This window comes from Chiroxiphia lanceolata, chromosome 18 (genome assembly GCF_009829145.1).
Source record: "Chiroxiphia lanceolata isolate bChiLan1 chromosome 18, bChiLan1.pri, whole genome shotgun sequence".
Classification (NCBI taxonomy): Eukaryota; Metazoa; Chordata; class Aves; order Passeriformes; family Pipridae; genus Chiroxiphia; species Chiroxiphia lanceolata.
The window spans coordinates 4,762,526-4,783,969 of record NC_045654.1 but is presented as its reverse complement, the minus strand read 5'-3'; the positions used below and the strand labels follow the sequence as shown (position 1 = coordinate 4,783,969).

The 21,444-nt window shown below is 43.3% G+C and overlaps 1 protein-coding gene across 9 annotated transcripts; it reads left to right on the top strand.

Annotated features, from left to right (window-relative positions):
• The first annotated feature begins 105 nt into the window (after positions 1-105).
• PRR14L (proline rich 14 like) lies at positions 106-20,835 on the top strand. 9 transcript variants are annotated; one of them, XM_032705715.1, is made up of 9 exons: positions 106-149; positions 1,465-1,957; positions 3,586-3,667; positions 4,849-11,113; positions 14,277-14,348; positions 15,096-15,264; positions 15,587-15,693; positions 16,578-16,649; positions 17,281-20,835. In XM_032705715.1, the coding sequence occupies exons 2-9, from the start codon at positions 1,508-1,510 to the stop codon at positions 17,555-17,557; spliced, it is 7,494 nt and encodes a 2,497-aa protein (XP_032561606.1). In that variant the 5' UTR covers positions 106-149; positions 1,465-1,507; the 3' UTR covers positions 17,558-20,835. The 9 variants fall into 9 exon arrangements, with proteins under 9 accessions (XP_032561606.1, XP_032561610.1, XP_032561609.1 ...); XM_032705719.1 differs by lacking the exon at positions 106-149 and having other exon boundaries at positions 1,277-1,957; positions 4,849-4,914; positions 5,773-11,113; XM_032705718.1 differs by lacking the exon at positions 106-149 and having other exon boundaries at positions 1,277-1,957; positions 4,849-8,145; positions 8,701-11,113.
• The last annotated feature ends 609 nt before the right edge of the window (positions 20,836-21,444 follow it).

Below are 21,444 nucleotides of genomic sequence, written 5' to 3'. Positions count from 1 at the left end.
GGCGGGGCTGGGGGCGGGGTGGTCGTTCCTGGGGGCGGGGCCACAGTAAACCCCTGCGGGCGTGCGCGCGCGGCGGCCCCGGATGCGGAAGTGACGCGCGGGGCGGGCCGGGCGGGCCGGAGCGGGGCCGCGGCGCCGCCGCCGCTCAGGTAACGGCGGGACGGGGGCGGAGCCGTCCCGGAGCTGTCCCAGGGCTCCGCGGCGGGGCCGCCTCCTCCTCCCAGCCCCGGCCGGGAGCGGGCGGCGGGGGCCGAGCAGCTGCCGGGGGCCGGGCCCTGCCCGGGCACGGCGGGGGCGGTGCGGGGCCGAGCCCGCCCCTGCCGGCACCGGGGCAGACACCGGCGGCTGTGTAACTACCGGCAGCGGCGGCTCCTCCGGTGCGCTGCCGCGGACCCCCGGGAGCGGCCGAAACTAGGAGCTAGGAACAAAGGGCCGTCCCGGCCCTGCCCGCGGCTCGAGCTGGGAGCTCCCTGGACAGGGGATCAGGACCTGGGAAGGGAATCGGCGCTCGGGAAGGGGATCAGGACCCGGGAAGCGGATCAACTCCGGGGACAGGTGTCCTTGCGCGTCCCCCCGGGACGGGCGCGGTGACACCCGTTTGTGTCCGGGCTGCTCTGGCTTAAGGAGCGGAGGGCAGCGCCCGGCTCATCAGCCCGTGCGTTAGTGAGCTGCGGAACCGATGCTCCTGTGAAGGCCCGCGCCTGTCTGTGAGCTCGCAGGGGCGATGCGAGCTCCAGGGCTCCCCTCCCTCCGTCCCCGCAGCCGTCGCGGTGTTAATTTGGGGGCTGCAGAGGGTCCCGACCCCGGGGCTGCGCCCGCACAGGGCACCCCCTGCACAGCGTCAGGAGGTGCGGGACACCGTGTGAGGGTGATGCCTTGGAAAATGTTCCTTTGAGGCAGAAACGTGAAGGAAAGTTGGGATTTTTTTCCCGAAAGATTAGAAACTTACAAAATCCCAGGAAAACAAGCGATGCTTTGGCAAAGGAGCAGGATGTCTGATACAAGTCCCATGATTTGCTTTGTAGCCTCTTTCCAAGTTTTTCAGGAGATGAGGTTAAATCTGTAGGGAGATGTTGGAATGTGAAAACAAGGCTTGGGAATGTCTAGTTGTCCGTACTCTGTTCTTTTGTTCATAAAACATTTCCTTAAATACCCAAAGGTTTCTCAGCTCCTTCCTTAAAAACATACTTGGAAGTACCTTAAAAACATACTTGGAAGTACCTTAAAAACATACTTGGAAGTACCTTAAAAACATACTTGGAAGTACCTTAAAAGCATACTTGGAAGTACCTTAAAAACCAGTTTGGAAGGTTCAACCTTTCTTAAGCATGCATGGTTGAATCTTGAATTCTTTTTAATCTAGTGCAGGAGTTGGACCTCAGTGATCCTTGTGGGTCCCTTCCAGTTCAGGATATTCTGTGATTAACCCTACAAATGTTGATGTAACATTCCTTGTATTTTTAGGATAAACTGAAAAGCTCAGGACAACCAGTCCTCACCTGCCCTGATGCTCTCAGCTGGGCTGGAGTCTCTCTTGGATTCTCCTGTGGCTGCTGTGCTGGAGGAGTTGTACCCTGGGCTGCCCGGGAGCGTCTCCACGGAACTCATGGCAGTGCCAGGACCTGCCCTGGGACTGGGGGCACAAGCTGAGGGCTCAGTGCCTGTGCTCACACACAGGGACACTCCCTGGACTTCTGGAGTAGGAAACTTTTGCCAGAAGGCAGAGGATCTGGGTGATGTGCTCGAGGTGGTTTCTCGTGGGCCGGCAGAATCCCTTCCTGAAGAATTGCTGCAGCTTGGAGACCTTGAGGGGAATGAACAAAACAAAAAAAGACACTTTAGGAAAGTGGACTGTTCCAGTGATGGATACCAGAAAGAAGCTGAAGAGGCCCAAGGTGCTGAGGACTGTCATGCTGAAGGCTCTACTTCCACTCCAGGGGAAACTTGGTCAAAACAAGTAAGCAAAGGCAAAAATGAATCCCTGTGTGATACCTTGAATTTAGGGTGAGAGCCACCAGGCAGTGGGTTTGGCCAGGGGGTTTCCTGGTTCTCTTCTGTGTCTTCTAGTATTAATCATAAATGGTTTGGGTTCAAAGGGGACCTTGAAGATCATCTTGTTCCACCCCCTGCCACGGGCAGGGACACCTTCCACTAGACCAGGTTGTTCAGAGCCACATCCACCCTGGCCTTGGACACCTCCAGGGTGTGTGTCAGCATTTGGATTATCATGGGTCCAGTGAAAAACGAGGCTGTTCTTCAGCAGACCAGCAGCATTTTAAACCATCAGGGTTTTCACTTTGTTAAACGCTGTTGGAAGGGTGTGAGGCAGGTATGGAACAGAGCAAGGAGCAAAACTGGCAGTGACTGGAAAGGAGAAGAGAAACAACTCAAAGTGTCCTTGCCCAGTAAAGGTGTTCCATACCAGTGGATTGTGCTGGTGCTGACACCCAGCCGAGGTACTGACCACAAAATAATAGTTACTTCAGTCTGGCAGTGGAATTATAATGCTACAGGTGGCTCCAGTTTAGCATTTCAGTTTTTGGGCTTAGAATTATTGTTTGTAATTACAGAGGAAATCACTGTTGGTTTACTCTTTCAGAAGAGTAAAAGGGTAAAAGTGTTATGGCTTTTTTTCTTCTCCCCTTTAGCAAACACTGATGGTATAAAAGTTATTTCTAGGTCAAAGCTGCTGAAAAATATGCCAAAGAATATTCTGTTAAAAACTGAAGTCACAAAACTCTATTTAAAAACTGAGAGTTTTAGTGATGTCCTTGATAATTTTCTTTAGTTTGTAAATAGTTTTCACACACACCAAAAGCCCATAGGGGAGAAAAAATGTACTGTGACTGAAGACATACTAGCCAGGAAATACCAGGATAAGGTGCCCAGGTGTGTGTTTTACACTAATTACTTGGTGTTGCTTAATGCTAAAGTAATTTGTGGGTTTAATTCTGAATTTTGATGTCTGTTTGGTTTTTTTGAAAGTTTGTGAAAACAAAATGAAATAAATTTTCCACAGTCATTCAGTTTTTCAAGATGAACTTTTACATATTTCTAAGTTTGGTTGTGGGGTGTTGGTTTGGGGTTTCTTGCAAGTAGACCGAGGTTGTCTGTTGTGAGTTTGTGGTTTTGAGCCCAGGGAAGGGGTGGTAGAAGGCAAGTTCCAAAACAGACAGAAAATACCCACATCTTCCCAGAGGTGTAGGGTGGTGGTTTGGGGTGTGAGACAGCCCTGGAGACTGGGTTACTCTGCTCATTCAGATTTTCAACAGTTTGCATTTTAAGCCATTTACTTACATTTTAGCTGCCTTTGTCACAGGACCTCATTGCTGCTGAGTGCAGCTCTTCTGTGGATGCATCCTTGTTTCATGGTGTGGATTGCAGGGATGGGGAAGGAATGACAAGTGCTTGTGGGAAGCACTTGCAGTGCAAGGCTCTGTGCAAGGCTGACCTGCCCACAGGTTTCTTGGTGATTTGCTTTCCCTGAACTAACCCAGCTGGGCAGGTGCAGTCCCTGAGACATGACACATGTCAGGAATCCATCCATCCATCCATCCATCCCCACTGATCTTTGTCTTGTTTCAGGAGGACCCTCACTTCAACCAGCAAGAGGCAAAGTCTTCAAGAGCCTGTTGCACTGAAGTTGCAGGATCTCTGAGGAGCACAGGTAGATACTTTAGCTGTACATCCCTCTCTACCCCCTGCTTCCCTCCCAGTTACTTCTTGTTGATTTAAAATTGATGATGAATGGTTTGGGGATAGTTCATTTATTTTGTTTTACAGAAGAAACTATTTCCCTGCATAGTTATAACAACACTAAACCTTAAAGCTTTGCTTTGCTCTGGCAGCACATGTACTTCCCTGGAGACCTTTTCCATACAAGATGTATTTTAATTATTTAATTCAAGTAATTATTTACCCCAAAGCAGAAGGGGGTGCCAGTAGAAGATGTTTTGCATTTCATTTTGTTTCAAAGCTGGATTGTATGAGAGCAGTAATAGCAAATACATGGAACAGTATTAGACATTTTTGAATGTTTTAAAAAGTGAAATTAAAAGGGCAGAATCCAAAGGAAGAGGACAACTAAGCTAAATCTAAATTTCATTATGATCCTCCAGAATCTTCTAGCTCCAAATACTTTGGTCACTTTGCCTGCATCTAGTACTTATTTTCTTTCTTCCTCCCTGCTTTCTTAACCTAAACTTCTGCTTAGCTGACAAATGCCATCTAGTCTTAGTCCTTACTAGAAAATCTGGAAAAGATCTGCAGAATTTTGAGAAAAAATGTTCCCTGTAAAGTTTTGAATATGAAGATATTCCACGGTAACTGTAATTCTTTAATTAGCACCTTCTTTGTGATTTTATGGAAGAAGTTTATTAATAATCCAAATTGCTTGGACAGATGAGATATGCCTTGTGTTCCTTTGGATGAGTCACTGACAGAAATGTCTTCAAGGAGGAAGAAATGGCCACTCAATGCCCAGCCATCTTTTTAGGCTGGAGCAGATCAAATCCCCAGTTTTGATGTTAAAAACAAGCTTTTTGCTGGTGGCCTGTGTGTTAAGTTATAGGGCCTGCATTGCACCTCGCTGGATATTAGAGGAATCTGAAATACCCAGGTCTTGGAGTGTCTGTATTGAAATGGATTGGGTTTGTTACCTTAGGGGGGTGGTGGAGTAGTTCATTTATCTTCTAAAGGCTGGTGGTAACATTGTTAGCATCGATTCTCCCTTTTGGAAACATCCTGGTCGATGACACTGCAGTATTGCTGCAACACCCAGAGGGACTAAGCTGAATGCTGTCCAGATTTAGTGTATGCTTCTGATTTACTTTATCTTTTCTTATGCAGGGGAAAACCAAGCAAATGTTCAGGTGACAGCTGAAACTCTGCCAAAGCTCCCTGAAGAAGTACAAGGTATGAAGGCTGATGGGACTAGGATATTTAGTAAAGCAGGATACAGGAATGACAGAGTGAGTAAAGGTCTTCCAGCTGAGAGCAAGGAATGCCCAGATGTAGACACAGTCCTGGCCAGAGCTGGGGTTAAACAAACCAGCATCTTAGATTTTCTAGAGCCTTTAAGAGTCACGGACGTTGGAGCAGCCACAGACCATCCCCAAGACTTTACTGGGCTGGAAGCCCACACTGCCAGGAGAGCAGGGGGGAGTGGTGTGTCTGCCTTGGAGATTAAAGAAGAAAAGTTACCCAGACGAAGTCCTGTTAATGAATTCAGTGCATCACTTGCTCATTGCCAGACTTGTCAGCAGGATGAACATGATGCTCGTGACTTCTGTAAGGGTGCTGTACCCAAACAAAATGACCCTTGTGGGTTGTCCTCAGCAGGGAGCTGTAGGACACTGTCCATACCGAGTTCTGGAGTTTCGTGTCCAGTTCTGAAGAGCATCTCTTATCTGGACTTCAGAAATATGCCAGTAGAAAACAGTAGGACTGCAGTTCATGGAATTATCAATGAACCCCCTCTAAAGTGTCTTCCCCAAAACGTGGAACGTCCCATTCATTATGATCATGCAACTGGGTGTGTAGGGAATCGAAGCTCCACATCTGTGCCAGTAGAGCAGATCCCAGCGGTGAGGAACAAAGGATTATCTAGTGCTAAAACTGATCCTAGGGAATTAAGTGCTGGTATAGGTAAATCATACAGCTCTCAGTTTGGACAGGCTGCTGAAGTCTGGAGAAAAATTGCTGTGGGAGATAACATGGAAGTTTGGAGCCGGCCTGAAGCTCAACAGGGTGTTGATCATTGTCATTCTTCAGTTTTTAGTTCTGTTGCTTCATTTCCTGAGGAGTTCTCCAAGGAAAAATTTAAAAGAATCCCATCAGAAGGTGAGAAATTAAAAAAGAACCAGTGGCAATTCTCTGTCAGTGACCTGTTCAAGGATGGTAGAAAAGAAAAGAGTCTGTTGATGGAAACAGGCAACATTGCTTCCCATGGAACTGGACAGAGAGACATAAGCTCTTACAATACCTCCAATAAAATTCCTCCTCCCAGCAACCACAGCTGTCTTGACCTTGGTACCAAGCTGGAAAAAGATCCACCCAAGGCACAACTGCTTGCAAAGGACTCTGAGAGCAATACAACATCAGATGGGTTGGCTGCTGGTGTAGTTGAAGATGCAGAAGCTGATGGCAGTGGCAGTTTGTCCACTGGGAAAGAAACACATTTGTTTTATACACTAAATGTAAATCTACCTCCTGTTTTACAGAAAGCAAGAGAACCTCATCATAATGAGTGTCCTCCTTGTACTGCTAATGAAATTTCACACAGGGACAAGGCTTGGGATAATCTGTCTGGAACAGAAACCATTGGTGCTTCTGGAACAACAGGGGCACAAGTCACTGAAGTTTTGCTTCATGAAGACAAATTCAGGTCTTCAGTAAGTTCCAGGACTTTTGCTAACCCTAATGTGACAAGCAGAGTATCCCAAAAGGACATGAAATCTGCAGGAAAACCGGAGAGAGTGATCACTGGTTTAGAAAATGAACATTGTTACACACGGCATTGTAATAATCAGTGTATAAAAGACCAGTGTACAGCTGCTTGTGCTTCCTGGATTTTATCAGGGAGTGCACGTGTGGGTGAAGTTTTCCTGAACAGTCATTCTGTTGATGTTGATAAGATTGAAGAAAATGGTAATTTGGAAGGAGAGTCTTCAGCTGGATATAATAGTCAAGAGGCAATCATCTTTCCAGAAGCACACTTCCCTTTGGCATGTGGATCTCTTCCTTGTAAAGATGACTGGGGCAACAGAGGTGTAGCTCTGCATGGGATAAATGACATTCCCACAGGAAAAAACGTGTTTTGCTCAGCTTATACTGCAGAGAAGTCTGCTGCTACCTCGGTAAGAGATGAGATTTCAAATAAGAGTGTGGAGGTTGTGAAACTCTTTGATGTTTGTGAAGTAGCACATGGCAGCAAAGTTGTTTGTAACAGAGAGGAGGCAAAGGAACAGATGTGCACATGTACTTCCCAGACAGAGAAATGTGGCAGAACAAGAACTCTGGATTCTCCAAATGCTCCTGAAGGCAATCAGAGAAATAAGACCAGTGAACAGTTATTAGTCACATATTTGGACAAAAACACCTGTGTTCATAATTTCGGATTTTGCAACTCTCTGGGCACTCAGGAGCAGGAGGAAGTGCCCTCACTCCCAGCAGATCCCTCAGATTGCAGCACCTCAGCCTGTGCTGCATGTCCAGCACCTGCCAACGTGAGCATCCCAACACAACATGCCAGCCACAAAGAACCCACCCTCTGCCCAAGGGAAAACTGGTGTCATGGTTGTCAGGGTGAGTTTGGTGGCCCAGGGCCAGGCAGTGACCCATCCTTAGAGACTTTACCCAACCAACCAAACCCTGGCTTACAAACTGCAGACAGCTCTGAAGAAGGAAGTGAATCTGGCTCTAGTCTGGGGGAAGAGGTAGTGCTGAAAGCAGGGGATGACTTGCCTCTGTTAATGCACAGATATGCAAGAGAAGACGGGTTTGAAGGAACTCTCAAAGAGAATGTAGTGAATTTGGACTCTTCAATTGGTGTGAGAAATGACTGTTCAGGATCCATGGGCTCTATCAATGATCTAATTGAAGAGAAGACAATCAAACTAAAAGAACACGAGGATGAATGTGAAACAGGCAGTAAAGGAACTCTCAAAGAAAGCTCTTCTGAGAGCAAAGCACATGGCTCACAGCATTGTTCTATCAAACCTGCACCAGAGAAAGCAGAGCTGGTGTTTGCAGGAAACAAAACACATCCGTCTTTGCCAAAGATGAAGTCATTGGTGGAGGACCAAGAAAATACAGTTAGTGCCCAGTTTTTACCCATCTCATCAATCCATGGGACATCCATGTCATATAACCCAGAAAATATGAATGAGCTTTCAGGTACAGAAAACAGAGAAAGTCTGAGCATAAAACCTGTCTTAAATAACACTTGCCCACAGTTAATGTCCGAGCCTGGTAAAGAAACCAGTGCTCCAAGGGGTGTTGGTCCATCCCATTCTGGAAAGTTAGACATCCAAGAACCTTTTAATAAGGCTCAGGTGGATTCAGAAACACTGTCAGCTCTGAGCTGTGGCATCTCTCTGCCTGAGAAAGAAAAGCTGTGTATGTCACCTGAGGATAAACAAAGAGATAACTGTGATCCATATTCAACCAAAGTTTTTAGCAAAGATTCTTCAATGACAAAAATTCTTTCTGTAACAATTTCTGTTAAGAGAAAATCCAGCAGTATTGAGATTCCCTCTTCAGAGAGTGAAATGGCACCAGGCTCTCTAAATGGTGCAAAAAGCTCAAGAGTTTGTGCCCACAGCAAAGAAAGCCTGAAAGGTGAGGGACACTGCACACCAACTGACATGGATGGGACCTCACCAAAAACTCCTCCCTGTGAAGGGAAGTTTGAAAATACATCTAAGCCAGAAAATATGAATGAGCTTTCAGGTACAGAACACAGAGAAAGTCTGAGCATAAAACCTGTCTTAAATAACACTTGCCCACAGTTAATGTCCGAGCCTGGTAAAGAAACCAGTGCTCCAAGGGGTGTTAGTCCATCCCATTCTGGAAAGTTTGACAGCCAAGAACCTTTTAGTAAGACTCAGGTGGATTCAGAAACACTGTCAGCTCTGAGCTGTGGCATCTCTCTGCCTGAGAAAGAAAAGCTGTGTATGTCACCTGAGGATAAACAAAGAGATGACTTGTTTTCAGACAAAAAATTCAGCAAAGATTCTTCAATGACAAAAATTCTTTCTGTAATAATCTCTGTTAAGAGAAAGTCCAGCAGTATTGAGATTCCCTCTTCAGAGAGTGAAATGGCACCAGGCTCTCTAAATGGTGCAAAAAGCTCAAGGGTTTGTGCCCACAGCAAAGAAAGCCTGAAAGGTGAGGGACACTGCACACCAACTGACATGGATGGGACCTCACCAAAAACTCCTCCCTGTGAAGAGAAGTTTAAAAATACATGTGTAGAAGAGAAGATGGGAGAAGAAGTAGCCCCTAGAAAAAAGTTGCTCAGAAATCATCCATGGGCCTTGTTAGAAGATTCTAAAGGGTCTGGTAGCGAAATAGTCCCCCTCAGTACTGAGAATCATGGCAAAGTTTTGGAAGAAATCTCAAGATCCAACCTAAATTATGTTTCAAATGAAAGAAAAAATGATGGAAAGCTCACAAACTTAGCAGGTACCAGTGTGCTTTCAGCAACTGTGCAGGACTGTCAAGCTATGTGTGAGGCAGAGGCTTCCCCTGGAGTGCAGTGTGATCCAACACCCACACTCCATCCACCTCTGAGCTCCCCATCAGACAGGGGCACAGAGCCATCCCCAAACTGGGTGGTTTGCAGGGAAGCACGTGTGCCTTACAAATCAACTGCACAGAGCACAGATCATGTAAGGGAGGGAACAGAGGGCCAGGACACAGGACCAACTAGTGCACTTTGCAAGCAGAGTGAGGCTTTAGGTTCAAAGAGACTTGACCAAACAGAGGAACATCAAGTGACTAAACAAAAGAAGAAGTATGAAAAGATGGAAGTGCATCAGTCAGACCAGGCACACCAAGAACAGAATTTAGAACAGCAAGAGAAAGCAAAAATCACACCCAGTATGTTGCACAGTTCTGAACTCTTAGGCAGCTCTTCAAATGAGTTGGTGACATCTAGAAATACGAAGTTTGAAGGTCCTTTAGAGGAGACTTTTGCTGTCAGCAGCAGTGAAAGGAAACTATGTAGCACTTTACAAGAAGTTAAAAGGCCAAAGATTACCACAGATATTATTAGTTCACAGTTTTTGAAGACTCAGGATTCAGAAATGGAAAACCTGAACCTTAATTTAGGGTATGATGGAATCCCTGGTGCCTTTGGAACTACAAATAAACTAAGAGGAATGACAAAGAAACTAGGAGGACCTCTTCCACTAAGAATACAACCTGGAAGGACATGCAAAAAGGTTCCCACGTTGTATCAGCTAAAAACCATTAGAAAAATCAAAAAAATTAAAAGTCCACCTTTCCTTGAGTTACCCCTGCAAATATTCCCTAAGCAGGAAAACACACCTCTGGAATCTTTGTACTTTCCATGTCAACCACCACCAACAGAAAGGGAAACACCCTTGAGAGTTGCTCCTATGCCAAGGCAGAGGGCCAGGAGGGGCAGTTTGTTGAACAGCTTGAAATTTCGGAAATGTACCAAAGAACCAGCATTGCTGAGCAAGTTGTCTGCCATGGCCAACAAGCTCCTGGCCCCTGCCAAGGGCACCTGTGACTTAGAACCTCGGCCATATTCCTCTGAAATGCTTCCAGTGGGTGACAGGTACAGCCACCACAGATCGAAAAATCTCTTGGAAGCCTTTTCTTGCATTAACAGGAACGTTCACTCACGCTGGGCTGGCAGTTGGTGCACCAAGATGTTCAGCTTTCAGCCTTTGGCACTTTATCCTGTAGAAACTACCAAAACACTTTTTTCAGACTTAAGCCACAAGCCTCCGACCTCTTTCTCGGACACCCCAGTTTTCCCAATTTCTTTTCACATAAAATTGGACTCCAGTCTCGTGCCAGACCTCACAGGGATTACATCCCAGCACTCTGTACATCACGGACCCATTTCCAGAGAAATGCCAGCACCAGCTTCAAAGTGGACTTTGTCTCTTCTCCTGTCTCAAAGCTGTTCAGGTACAACAGCTTTCAAGGAAGATTCTACTCTAAATAAAGAGCTTCATTCCTCTCACTCCCTAACAGCCCCAAGGACTGATGCTCTTCATCCTGACCGTGGAAGAAACACTGTAGCTGAGAGGAGAGGAGGTTGTTCCACGCTTGGCCTTCACACAGTGTTAGCACTTTCTTCCCCTGGATGTTACAGGATTTGGACAAGAAGAAGAAACTTAAGCAGTCATATTCCTACCATCCAGAGACTATTTATATCCCAGCTGGCACAGGGTTTGAAAGGGGCAAGGTATCCAAGCTGTGTACCCGCTGACCTCGTCTCCTCCCTGCCATACTCACTGGGCAGGGTCCTCTCCATATGGAGTCAGCACGGTCCTTCTGCCCGTCCTTCCGAAATCCCTCCTCTCCATTCCAATCACTGCAAGTGGCAGCCAAGTGTGGGCATCGAGAACAGGTAAAACCCATCAACTTATTTCTGAGGTTAAATCTGTACAGGGTATGTACTGGCTCCTTTTTGGGAGGGAGAGGGTAATTGCAGCTTGCATTGGAGGGGCAGTTTCCCCTGTTCCAAATCTACGCATTCTGCTCCAAGAATGGCTCAACATGGAAGATTCTTTCCTACAGAACAGTCTGTTAGCTGAATTTAAATATATTTGCCTTCACTTCTTTAATACTGTCCTGTTTTGGCAAAATGGCTAACTCTATTTTCTTCTCCCTTGCAAAATATACACACCATGCATCAGAGTATATAATGCAAAAGGTGAGCTACTTCATTAGGTCTATTCAGAGTGACTGCAGAGCAACTGGATTTCTGAGGTAGGAGAGTTTTTTTCAGAGGTCTGAGGCACAAGTGCCACTTGGAACCAACTGTAAAGTGCTCAATATCAGGTTAGGAAGAATTGGAAGGGGAGGGGGGTTGCATTCAGTTAAATTTTTAATTGTATTCCATGACTGTTCTATGCTAATTAAAGCCTCTCTGTGCATGTTATACCTTCTGACAGTGTGTGCCTGGTATTGCTGTCACACACAAGTGTAGCTCCAGTTCACGCTGGTAATGAATTTTTCTCTGTGTGTCATTCTTGTTATGAGTGGGGAGAGGACTGAAATCTACTTTGCATATTTAATTTAACTTTGCTGTCAGCATATAAGATCATTTTACTAATAAACAGAATGAAGAGGAGGTTTTCCTAGCTCTGTCACAGGATTTTTGCATGCTTTTGAGCAAAGATTCTGCCCTTTATCCATCCCTCAGTGACACGGGGCAGTTAGTCCTTGGTTTTATTCCTGGGCAGAGTAAAGGCTCCTGAGCCCTGTAGCAAAGTCCCTGTGATGAATTCTTTTGATTAGTGTGGCAGTCTGAACTGTTGAATTGTCTTATGCCATAGCTTGACGTAAGTGTAACCAAAAATCCTGCCAGATAACTAATGCTGCACTTTGCTTTCTATAAACACACCTAAAAGTTTAACACCTGTTAATATAAATTCTAATGTCTACCAAAGGTGTGACTGAGCTTATGGAAGTGCTGCCCCATTCTGGGAGCTGTCTGCACTAAAATAAGTTGAATAATGGCATAGAGACAAGTCTCAGCACATTCTGTGGGACCTGCTTCTGTTTTCATTCCAGCTGAGTCAATTTATCAGGCTGAATTTTCTAATGAACGAATGAGTAGCTCTGGAATAATCTTATCAGTAAAGTACAGTTTGAGCACTAAGCTTAAAAATAACATTGGTAAAAACAAAACAAACATCTTTTTAATACTTACCTGTGTATATGAGGTGAATGTATTGTTTGGTATTGCTGAGGCTTGTTGTCCTTGGAAGTGTAAGACGAGTCCATTCCTGACATGAAGGGTCATTTGAAAACTGCATGTTTTGCTATGAATGAACTTCTTCCCAAAGGGAGAGAATTTAAATCAAACCTTTTCACTCCAAGTGAAAAATAACCTACAGTTAAAATAGTCTAAAACTCCCTTTGTTTTTTCTCCAAAATACCTTACAAATATGTGTGTGAGGCAGCCTTAATTCTGCCCCGCTCGGATTTTCCTCCAAGTGAAGTTATTGTAGCATGTGATGACTTGAAAAGTTTAAAGAAGTGCAGCAAATAAATTCTGTTACTAAATCAAAATGAATATTAAAAGTTTGGCTACAAAACAACATAAAGAACAAAACCTAACATTTTAAATATTTAACACCTTTTTAGATTCCATTTTGCTGAAGATTGACTGCTTGTTCTCATCAACTAATAATTCTTAAAGTTATTTACAGGAACAGTGAAAAAAGGATAATTCAGTAAATGCCTCTTAAATTTGTGTGTACTCAAAAAAAAAATCACAAAATAAATGTTTGGTATGTAAATACAAGAAGTGTGTTTGGTGCAGTCTAAAAGCATTTTCAGCTCCCAGTATGACAGAAATCTTTGCCTATTTTGATTAAGATAGTTAAAAATCAGAAAAATAAAAAAGTTCCCTGCAGGCCATTTTCTTCTGAAAAAGATTTTTCTCTTTAAATTATTTCACTCATAGTGTTTTCAATAACCAAGAGAACAAGGAACTAGAGTAGTTCTCCTGCCTAAAGGTAATCTTCTGTCACTTGCACTGCCAATAATAAAGCATTCTTTCAGTGAATGCTTTTCTCTAATTAATACTTATTTGGATTAAATATTTCTAAAGGGTTTTTTTTTCCCGTTCTTGTAATTTATTATTATTATTATTGTTATTTCATTATTATTATTGCATAACACAGTAAGCTCTGCCTCTGCCACAGAGGGCTCTGCTGCACAACTGAGCCAGGTTCCAGCAGCGTTGGAATAGTGGAACAGTGAGAGAAACAAAATGTTACAGTTCTGGTAGAAATGAAAAACACAAGAAAAGGGTCTTTCTGCCCACCTTCTCTATAGTTAGTTGGACTTCCCTGTGCTGCCAGCATGGCTGGGTTTTAGAACAGCAAAGTGCATTTAGCTGTGGATTTGAGAGAACAAGATTTGCTATTTAATGCAATAAAAGCCATCCAAACTGATTTCCTGCTGTTAATAGTACAGCTTAATGTCAAAGGACTTTTATGCCATAGATTTATGGTAATTACCAATCCATTGGTTATTCCAATTGATAAGGACAAGGCTGTGGGAGTTGGAGACAACAGGGAGTTAATCTTATGGAAATAGTTCCTTTCACTTGTTACTGTTGCCATTATGCACTTTGTTTTATTTAGCAGCCAAATCCTTCAAGGTTTTTGGTTACTTTAAAAACTGGGGGTTTTGAATAAGGAATATAGACTTTCATAGAAATAATTACAACTTTTAGACTTTAATAATTACATAGAAATAATTATGACTTGCAATACTGTCTCCCTCTCTTTCTATACTTTTATTTCCTTATCTCACCACTACCATTTTTAACTGAAAGTAGGACTATTTCCTTACCAAGCTGTCAATGAAATTTAGTGACCTAAATGGCAGATGTATCTTGCTTTTATATCATTTTAGTCTTTCATTCTCATTCCTGCTATGAGTATCTTTTGTCTTACAGTCCAGTTTATGCTAATAATTTTTCCCTCATCTTGTTATGGTGTAGACCTAATTTCTGCCTTGTTTTGTTTTGTTTTCTCGTTGTCCTTTTGAAGCAGCTATGCCATGTTACCACACTTACCTGCCCAGAGTATGGAAGCACTGCAGACTGCAGGCTGTGACATATGGTGAGTCTATGTTTATTCTGAGCAGTGGGATCATGAGCTGTCTCAGAAAGCCATTGCCTGTGTCATTTTGGCTTTCAGCTTTTGGCAGTTCACTCCCAGAACAGCTTTGTGATTAAAAAGTCAGTGAAGTAACCTGACTGGGTGATGTAATGGAGAAGAGTGGAGGGGCATTAATGCAAACACCCTGTGGGTCATTGCACAGAACAGTTCTGGTACTTTGAACCACGCTGTGCCACTTTTTATGACATGAATATGTGAAACTATAAAAGTTTTGGTTCCTTACTTGATCTATGTCCTTCCTGCCTGAGCGACTGGACATTTGGTGCTGAAACTTCCTTCTATTCTTTTTCAGTGCAGGGATGGCAGATATTAGAGCTGTATTTTAAGTTTATCTGTAAATAGAAAGTATGATTAATAGTTGTGTCTTAGAAATTTGCTGGCAGAAAAGGATTAATCCCTTTCTATCGGTAGTTGATAAATAGAGCTGTAAACTAGTTACAGAAAAAGAGTGGGTTTAAAATTATGTGTTCAGATATTCTGGCAGTTGAGTTTGTGTCAGTACCACTGTGGGCTGCAGCAGTTTTGGCTCTGTGTGTGTACCAGAGTTCACTTCCTGGGGCAGTGTCTGTGAACTGCATTGCTTTTCGTGCCCATATTGCAATGTAGGAGCATCACTGAGAGCAGGGAATGCTCTGCAGTGTCAGCTGGGTATTAATCTACATGTGTTCCCTTCTTCCTGTGTTACAGTCTGGAAGCTTCGTTCCCGCTCCCGTTACCAAAGCCTCCCACACTTGCAGAGTCACTGCCATCCCCCCCCGGGCTTTCAGCATCCGAGCTCCAGGTCTGTGCCCTCGATGAAGCCGATGCTCCCGTTCCAGCCTGTCTGAGATCCCAGGATGACACAGAACTGAAAAAAGTGAGCTCATTTTATATTGTAGGTCTCTCAGACTCCTGGGTCTCCAGAACTCGAAGCTGCTGCTGCTGCTGAATATTAACCTTGTAACTGTTAAAGATGAGGGGAGAAAACAGGCTGCAGGGTCTGGTCTGTGCTGCTGCTTTCTTTGATTCATGCAGAAAGAAGGTGGCAAACCAGGGAGGAATGTTTAATCTATAGATAACAGCATACTAGGTAATACTCAGCATATAAATATACTCAGCAGAAAAGGGAATTCTGTTGACTGGTGTGGTTGTAATTTTCTTCATTTTAACGGGGTTTTTTCCTTCTTTCTTTTTTTAAGACTGAGCCAGAAAAGAGGCCAAAGAAAGTCTCAGAGATCCGAATCAGGAAAACTGTTCCCAAGCCGGACACTAACCTTACTCCAATGGGACTGCCCAAACCAAAAAGGTGAGCAGTGTCTCTGAAATGGACTCAGACAAGCTCCTGCTGCTTACATTTCCTCCATATGAATACAATCACCTCAGTAACTGCTTCTCTTACCATCACTGTTTTGTACAGCCCCAGCTGAGTGATGTCTGATGTTTGCTGTCAGCTCTGTCAGAACTACTCACTGAGGTTTGGCCAAAGCTAAACTGCTATGGAATGATTTTTCTAAAGAAGAAAGAAGTTTGTTTTGATAAACATAGATTGAAAATCAGTCATTCTGCAGTGCACAGTGAGATGAAGTGATCTGTTGGAAAGTTCTGTTGATGCACATCATGTTGGAGTTCTTCCCAGTTCCTTCCTTGTTTGTGGCATATGATCTTAGGGAAGTGAGGGTAATCACAGTGCCAAATGTTGATAAAGCTTTTCCAATCAGTCATCTGGTATTTTGTTCACTTTTGTCTTAAACACAAGTGTCAGCTTTGACAAAGGAATGCATTTCTTCAGAGATCAGCTTGGGAATGGTCAATAACTAAAAGGAGTCTCAAGAGATAAAGTGTTGATCTGTTAGACTTGAAGATTTTTCTTAGCTTTCACCAGAAAGGGACCTGTGAAGGCATTTCCCCTTCTTCTTTTGAGCATCGTTATTTCAAAGCATCACAGAATGCTAGAAGGAATACTGACCTCTGCAGAAAGGGCAAGTCTTGACCCAGACCATGTAAAAACACTGCATGAAATTAGGTCCTTAATGAGCTCATTTTTCATTCCTCCCTGTCCCCAGTTAAAACACAATTACTCAGCATTTAGGCAGAGAACTTGTACTTGTTTCTCATAAATCTGCTTGCTGGGAAGAGAAGTGGGTTTGAAATTCTTCTTTCTTGATTGATTTGTCATTACTTTTTTTTTAGGCTTAAGAAGAAAGAATTTAGTTTAGAAGAAATTTACACAAACAAGAACTACAAGTCCCCTCCTCCGGCCAGGTTGGTTCTGCTTCCTAATGAGAAAACTAAGATGAATGTAAATTAATTAGGCAGAGAGAGAGAGGAGATGAAACGTGTCTGAAAGCTGAGAGGGAGATATGTTTTTTAAATTGCTCTACTTTAAAGTGGTAGAGAAAGTTAATTCAAAAATAGTATCTTTTACTATTTGGATGGAAAGCAGTAAAATAGAATATGAACTAAGAATTTGCAGCTGGTTAGGTATGGATTTGTATCTTTTTTTCATCTACTCATTCATTCCAGTCTCCATCCAAGTGAAGTAATTACTTTGTCAGAATTCAAAGGGAACTACATGTTCTTTAAAATATGAATGTCTTCAGATGTTCAAACCTATTTATTCTATAAAATCAAGATTCTATAATTGAGCTGAAATACAGATAGAAAGAGATTCTACCCCAGTGTCTCTGCAGCAGTGAGGAATTAGCTGGCAGTAAGGTGCAGTGGCAGGAGGTGGAAGCTGTGGAAAATATTCATTACAGGAGGTGTGGAAGGGCTGTAAAAATGTCAAAGCAGCTTTACTTGGGTTATGAAATCCCCCACTGTCCCTGTCCATGGAAGGGGGCTGCTGCTGCTGCTGCTCGAGTGTTCACCAAGTGTTCTCTGCTTTTACCAGGAGCTTGGAAACGATCTTTGAAGAGCCCAAGGAGAAGAATGGACACTTGATTTCTGTCAGCCAGCAGAAGAGAAAGCGGATTCTCGAGTTCCAGGACTTTACTCTTCCCCGGAAAAGGAAGACACGAGGCAAAGTCAAAGCAGTGGGTTCTTTCACCCGAGCCAAAAGGGCTGCACTGCAGAGTGCAGAGCTGGATGTGCTTCTCAGTCAGAAGCTCATGGCCCTTGAAGCCTTTTTTGCAGAGGAGGTGGAGCAGGAGCAGGCCTCCGGCATCTGAGGGAGCCACGGAGCTGGGAATGGTCCAGTCAGCCTCTGGAGTATTTTCCTCTGGGGAGAAATCTACTGACTTCTCCATGCATTACTCTGTTCTAACATCTGATAATCAGTTTTTGGCTGTGACCCTCTTTAAGGTGCTATTTTGTTTTTTATTTTTGTAAATGCTATTGGAGGGATTCTTTTAAGTCCCTATTGGAGTGTAACACAGCCACATAAAATTTACCCTTCCTTCCTCAACCTCTGGAAAATACTGCTTATATTTAATTAATTATGTTTAAACACCTTTTGGGGGTAGAGTAGGAGTGTAAAGGAGGAAGTAGTGCACTTTCAGTGATGCTAGAACTCTGTACTCCAGATCATTTGCACATTTGAGTCTGCTGTTGTTACTGTAATTAATGGCTATTTTGAACAACATGACAGAAGAGATGCAGTGTTTGATAAAGGTAAATTCTAGCAAACACATTCTTGATATACCACTAACTTTTTAATAATTAAACGTAGCTGTCTGGGTTTGCATTCAATTGTTTCTTCCTTCTGTTGACTTAGAAGGTTCCTTCTGAGTTTCTGTGCCCTTCCTGGCTCCAGGCAGCAGAAGCCTCACATAACTAGACTTTATATAACTTGCACTTTGTATATGTTTCTTTATTTGGTGCATGAGGACACCTTTTAACATTATTAAACTCAAAAAAGGGTAATGTTTTAAGGAAAAATGGTGCCCAGTACTACTTTTTCCCAAATAGTAGATTTTTTACTTACTTGGCTGATGCCAACCTCTTCTCCAGAGGAAAAGCCCATGAGGATGTTAAACTGCAGGATACATAAGCAGAGATTTCTGTTTAACTGAGCTGCTGCATGTAGAGAATACCAGCAAAATCTTTGGGCCTTGCTTTAAAGTTATTTTAAACCCATTAAAAATATTAACTTAATGTCAACAAGAAATTTTTTTTCCATCTTAAAGGGTTTTTTACCACTGTAGATTTTTAATTCCTGTAGCTCTTAACTGGATCCTCTCTGTACACACTGTTGTCCACAATAGCCAGTGCTGCACCAAGAGCCTCCTGGCACGTGGGCATCTTTTATGTAAGGCCATTTGTAATCCCCTGATGCAGCTCTGGGCAATTTCTCAGCTCTACCTTTTGAAGGAAGAGAGCTCCCTTCTGGCATAACTTCTGTTACCCTTACTTGAAGCATAATTCCAGGTGAATGCCAGCTGCAGTTCAGGTCATTGTCCCTTAGTGCCTAGAGGAGTTATTGAGGCAAAGCTGTCATTCCTGGGATGCTCAAATTGAATTAGTCTGTTCTTTCTTTCACTTGAACTTGCACTTTCTTATTTACCTGCCCATGTAATAGAGTTTCTATTGACCTTCAAAGTGAGCAAATATCTAGTGGGTGGGTATTTTTTATAAAGTCCCAATAAATGCAGGACTGAAAATACTATAATTATCTTCTGTTGCTCTACCACTTCTGTTACTGACCAAACAGAAAACTAAAAATTATCAAGCAATCTGTTGAATTTCAGAGCTTTGAAAGTAGAGAAATGGAAGAGGATTATTACACTGTGTGTGCCTGAGTCTTGAAAGAAGTCTAATCTGGTTGGTTTTGCTTCCAGCTTATGTGCTGGGATTCCCAAAGGTTTACATTCTTGTTTTTAAGGGTAATTATCTTTAATCAGGAAGACTGAAGAAAAGAGAGGAGTGCACACTTAGAGGAGTAGGGTTTGGAGTTTGAGGGTAAAGTAACAAGGCAAGCAAAGTTTGAACATATTGACATACTATTTTTCTGGTTAAGCTTTTAAGCTGCTGTAGAACATTCTAATTGATCCTCTTTATTTTTGTAAAAAGAAATCCCTAAAAAACAAAGGTTGACTGCCTCCTAAAAAAATGTTTGAAACTTTCCCTATCCTGGTTTATTAGCCCGATTATGGATTGGTTGGAAGTGGTAGCAAGAGTGAGAGATATATTTTTATGGATTTATGCTATAAAATGGGATTGTTAGAGAACATTCATTCACCTTCTATTAATATGGGAGGCTTCCAGTGCTGTGAGACAATTGAGCTGTAACCTTAGTGGGGGCTTTAAGGAAATAAAGATATGGGTGGGGAGGGAAGAAACTTGGGTCCAGGAAAAGTTCAGACCTCTAATGTACTTTAAAACATGGAATGTGTTAGGTTTTTTCCTTTGGGTTAAGTTGGGGTTTGTTTGTTTGTTTGTTTTGGGTGGGGATTTTTTATCTACTTCTCTGTTCTGTCTTGTCTCTGATTGCTTTGAAAGAACATTTCTTAGCTTTCTTTCTACAAGCTACAGCAGAGAGAGCAAAGAAAACACTCAATTCTCTTTGGTTTACAGTAATTGAAGGAGTTACAAAAATGTTGCAGTTGCTTAGCCCGTCCCAGACCTTAGTTTGTGGCAACCCAAATATCCAGCATTATTCTCTTTTGGTTCAGTGTCTGTATGATGATGTGAGCTAATGGAGACCATACATCTCCCCCCCTCCAGCAAACAGGTGTCAGTTGTGCTTGTGCACTTTTTTCTCTTTTCCTTTCCCACCTCTGTTGCTGTTTACAGCACTCCTGGAACAGCCTGTTCCCTGGGGCTGCTGCTTGCACACTGGGAGTGGGGACTGTGCAAAAGCTGGGCATTGGCCACTCTGAGCTGCTTCTGTCACAGAGAACTGCAAGAAAAAAGGATAGAGGGTCTGTAGCTGGAGGAGATGTGCATTTGCCTTTTCATCAAGTGAACCCACTCCAGTGAGGATTTTTTTGTATCACCATGGAAAGACATTGTATATCTTTGCTCACAGAGTGATGACTAGAGCAGCTCGAGAAGGATTGCAAAGCTTTTGCCATGTCCTGTCTCTTAGTAGTAAGTTATGGAGAGCCAGGCAGCTCTTTGCTAGATTTGCTGATTATGGGAGATAGAAAGATCACTTTCCAAGAAAAAAAAATGTTATTTTCATCATGCTATGACTGGAGCAGCTGAGGCTCCTTAATGTATGGTACAGCATTAGCCTGGCTGGCCTCTTGGCTGTGTACATTTGAGTTCTGATGATTGCTGGATATGAATTCCTGCCAGCAGTTCTCATTGTATTGGATTACAGGTGGGCCTTTGGTATATTATGTTCCAGGTGCTTTTCTAGCATATGGATGATAACTGTGGATTGAAAATCTGTATGATGCTATCAAGTTAACAAATAGCTCCATGAGAATTTGTACACTTGTGCCATTAGCCTCCATCATGCTCTTGGCATTTTGTTTCTGTTCAATATTGTGTGAATCTAAAATTTTACTGTTTCTTTTGTGTGTGTTTTTAATTTATGGAAATAAATTTTTCTGAGAACCTTTCAGTTTTTTAAGGCCTTCAGGCTTGTATGGCTAAACATGCATGATACATGTCCTGCATACATGGGGGAAAGAGGTCAAATCTCCAAAGAGATGGACACTGTTAAGTAACAGGGTGTTGGTGAGGCACAGAGCAGCAGTTCTGGTGTTCCTTCATCCACAGCCACACCTGAAGAGGAATTTTAAGCATGATTTTAAGCATGATCTCTTCACAGCATTGAGGCTGCATCCATCTCTTGAGATAGCAGACTAGTAGGAGCCCAAGAGCAGGGCCAGTTCCTGCTCTGCTCAGAGCTGAGATTCCAGGCTGGAGCTGGCCAGTGGTCCAGGCTGTGCAAGGCAGCACCTGATGCTTGGGAATCAGAGCTGGAGCACAGGAACATCACCAAGACCTGTACTGTCTGTGTCAAAAAACAGCATTCCTGCCCTTCCAACCCCTAAAATGCTGTGTATAACCCAGATTTTCGATTGATCACTGATCAGCTTGGCAAAGCTAAGCTCCGGGTGCATTTCTTCACTGCTCTCAGAACTGCCTTCTCTGAGGTGCAGTG

Excerpts from the sequence above, each read along its gene's own strand:
- PRR14L (XM_032705715.1), top strand. The coding sequence starts at position 1,508 with ATGCTCTCAGCTGGGCTGGAGTCTCTCTTGGATTCTCCTGTGGCTGCT. Across the intron at positions 1,958-3,585 it reads GGGAAACTTGGTCAAAACAA|GAGGACCCTCACTTCAACCA; the intron begins GTAAGCAAAGGC and ends GTCTTGTTTCAG. Across the intron at positions 15,265-15,586 it reads ATGACACAGAACTGAAAAAA|ACTGAGCCAGAAAAGAGGCC; the intron begins GTGAGCTCATTT and ends TCTTTTTTTAAG.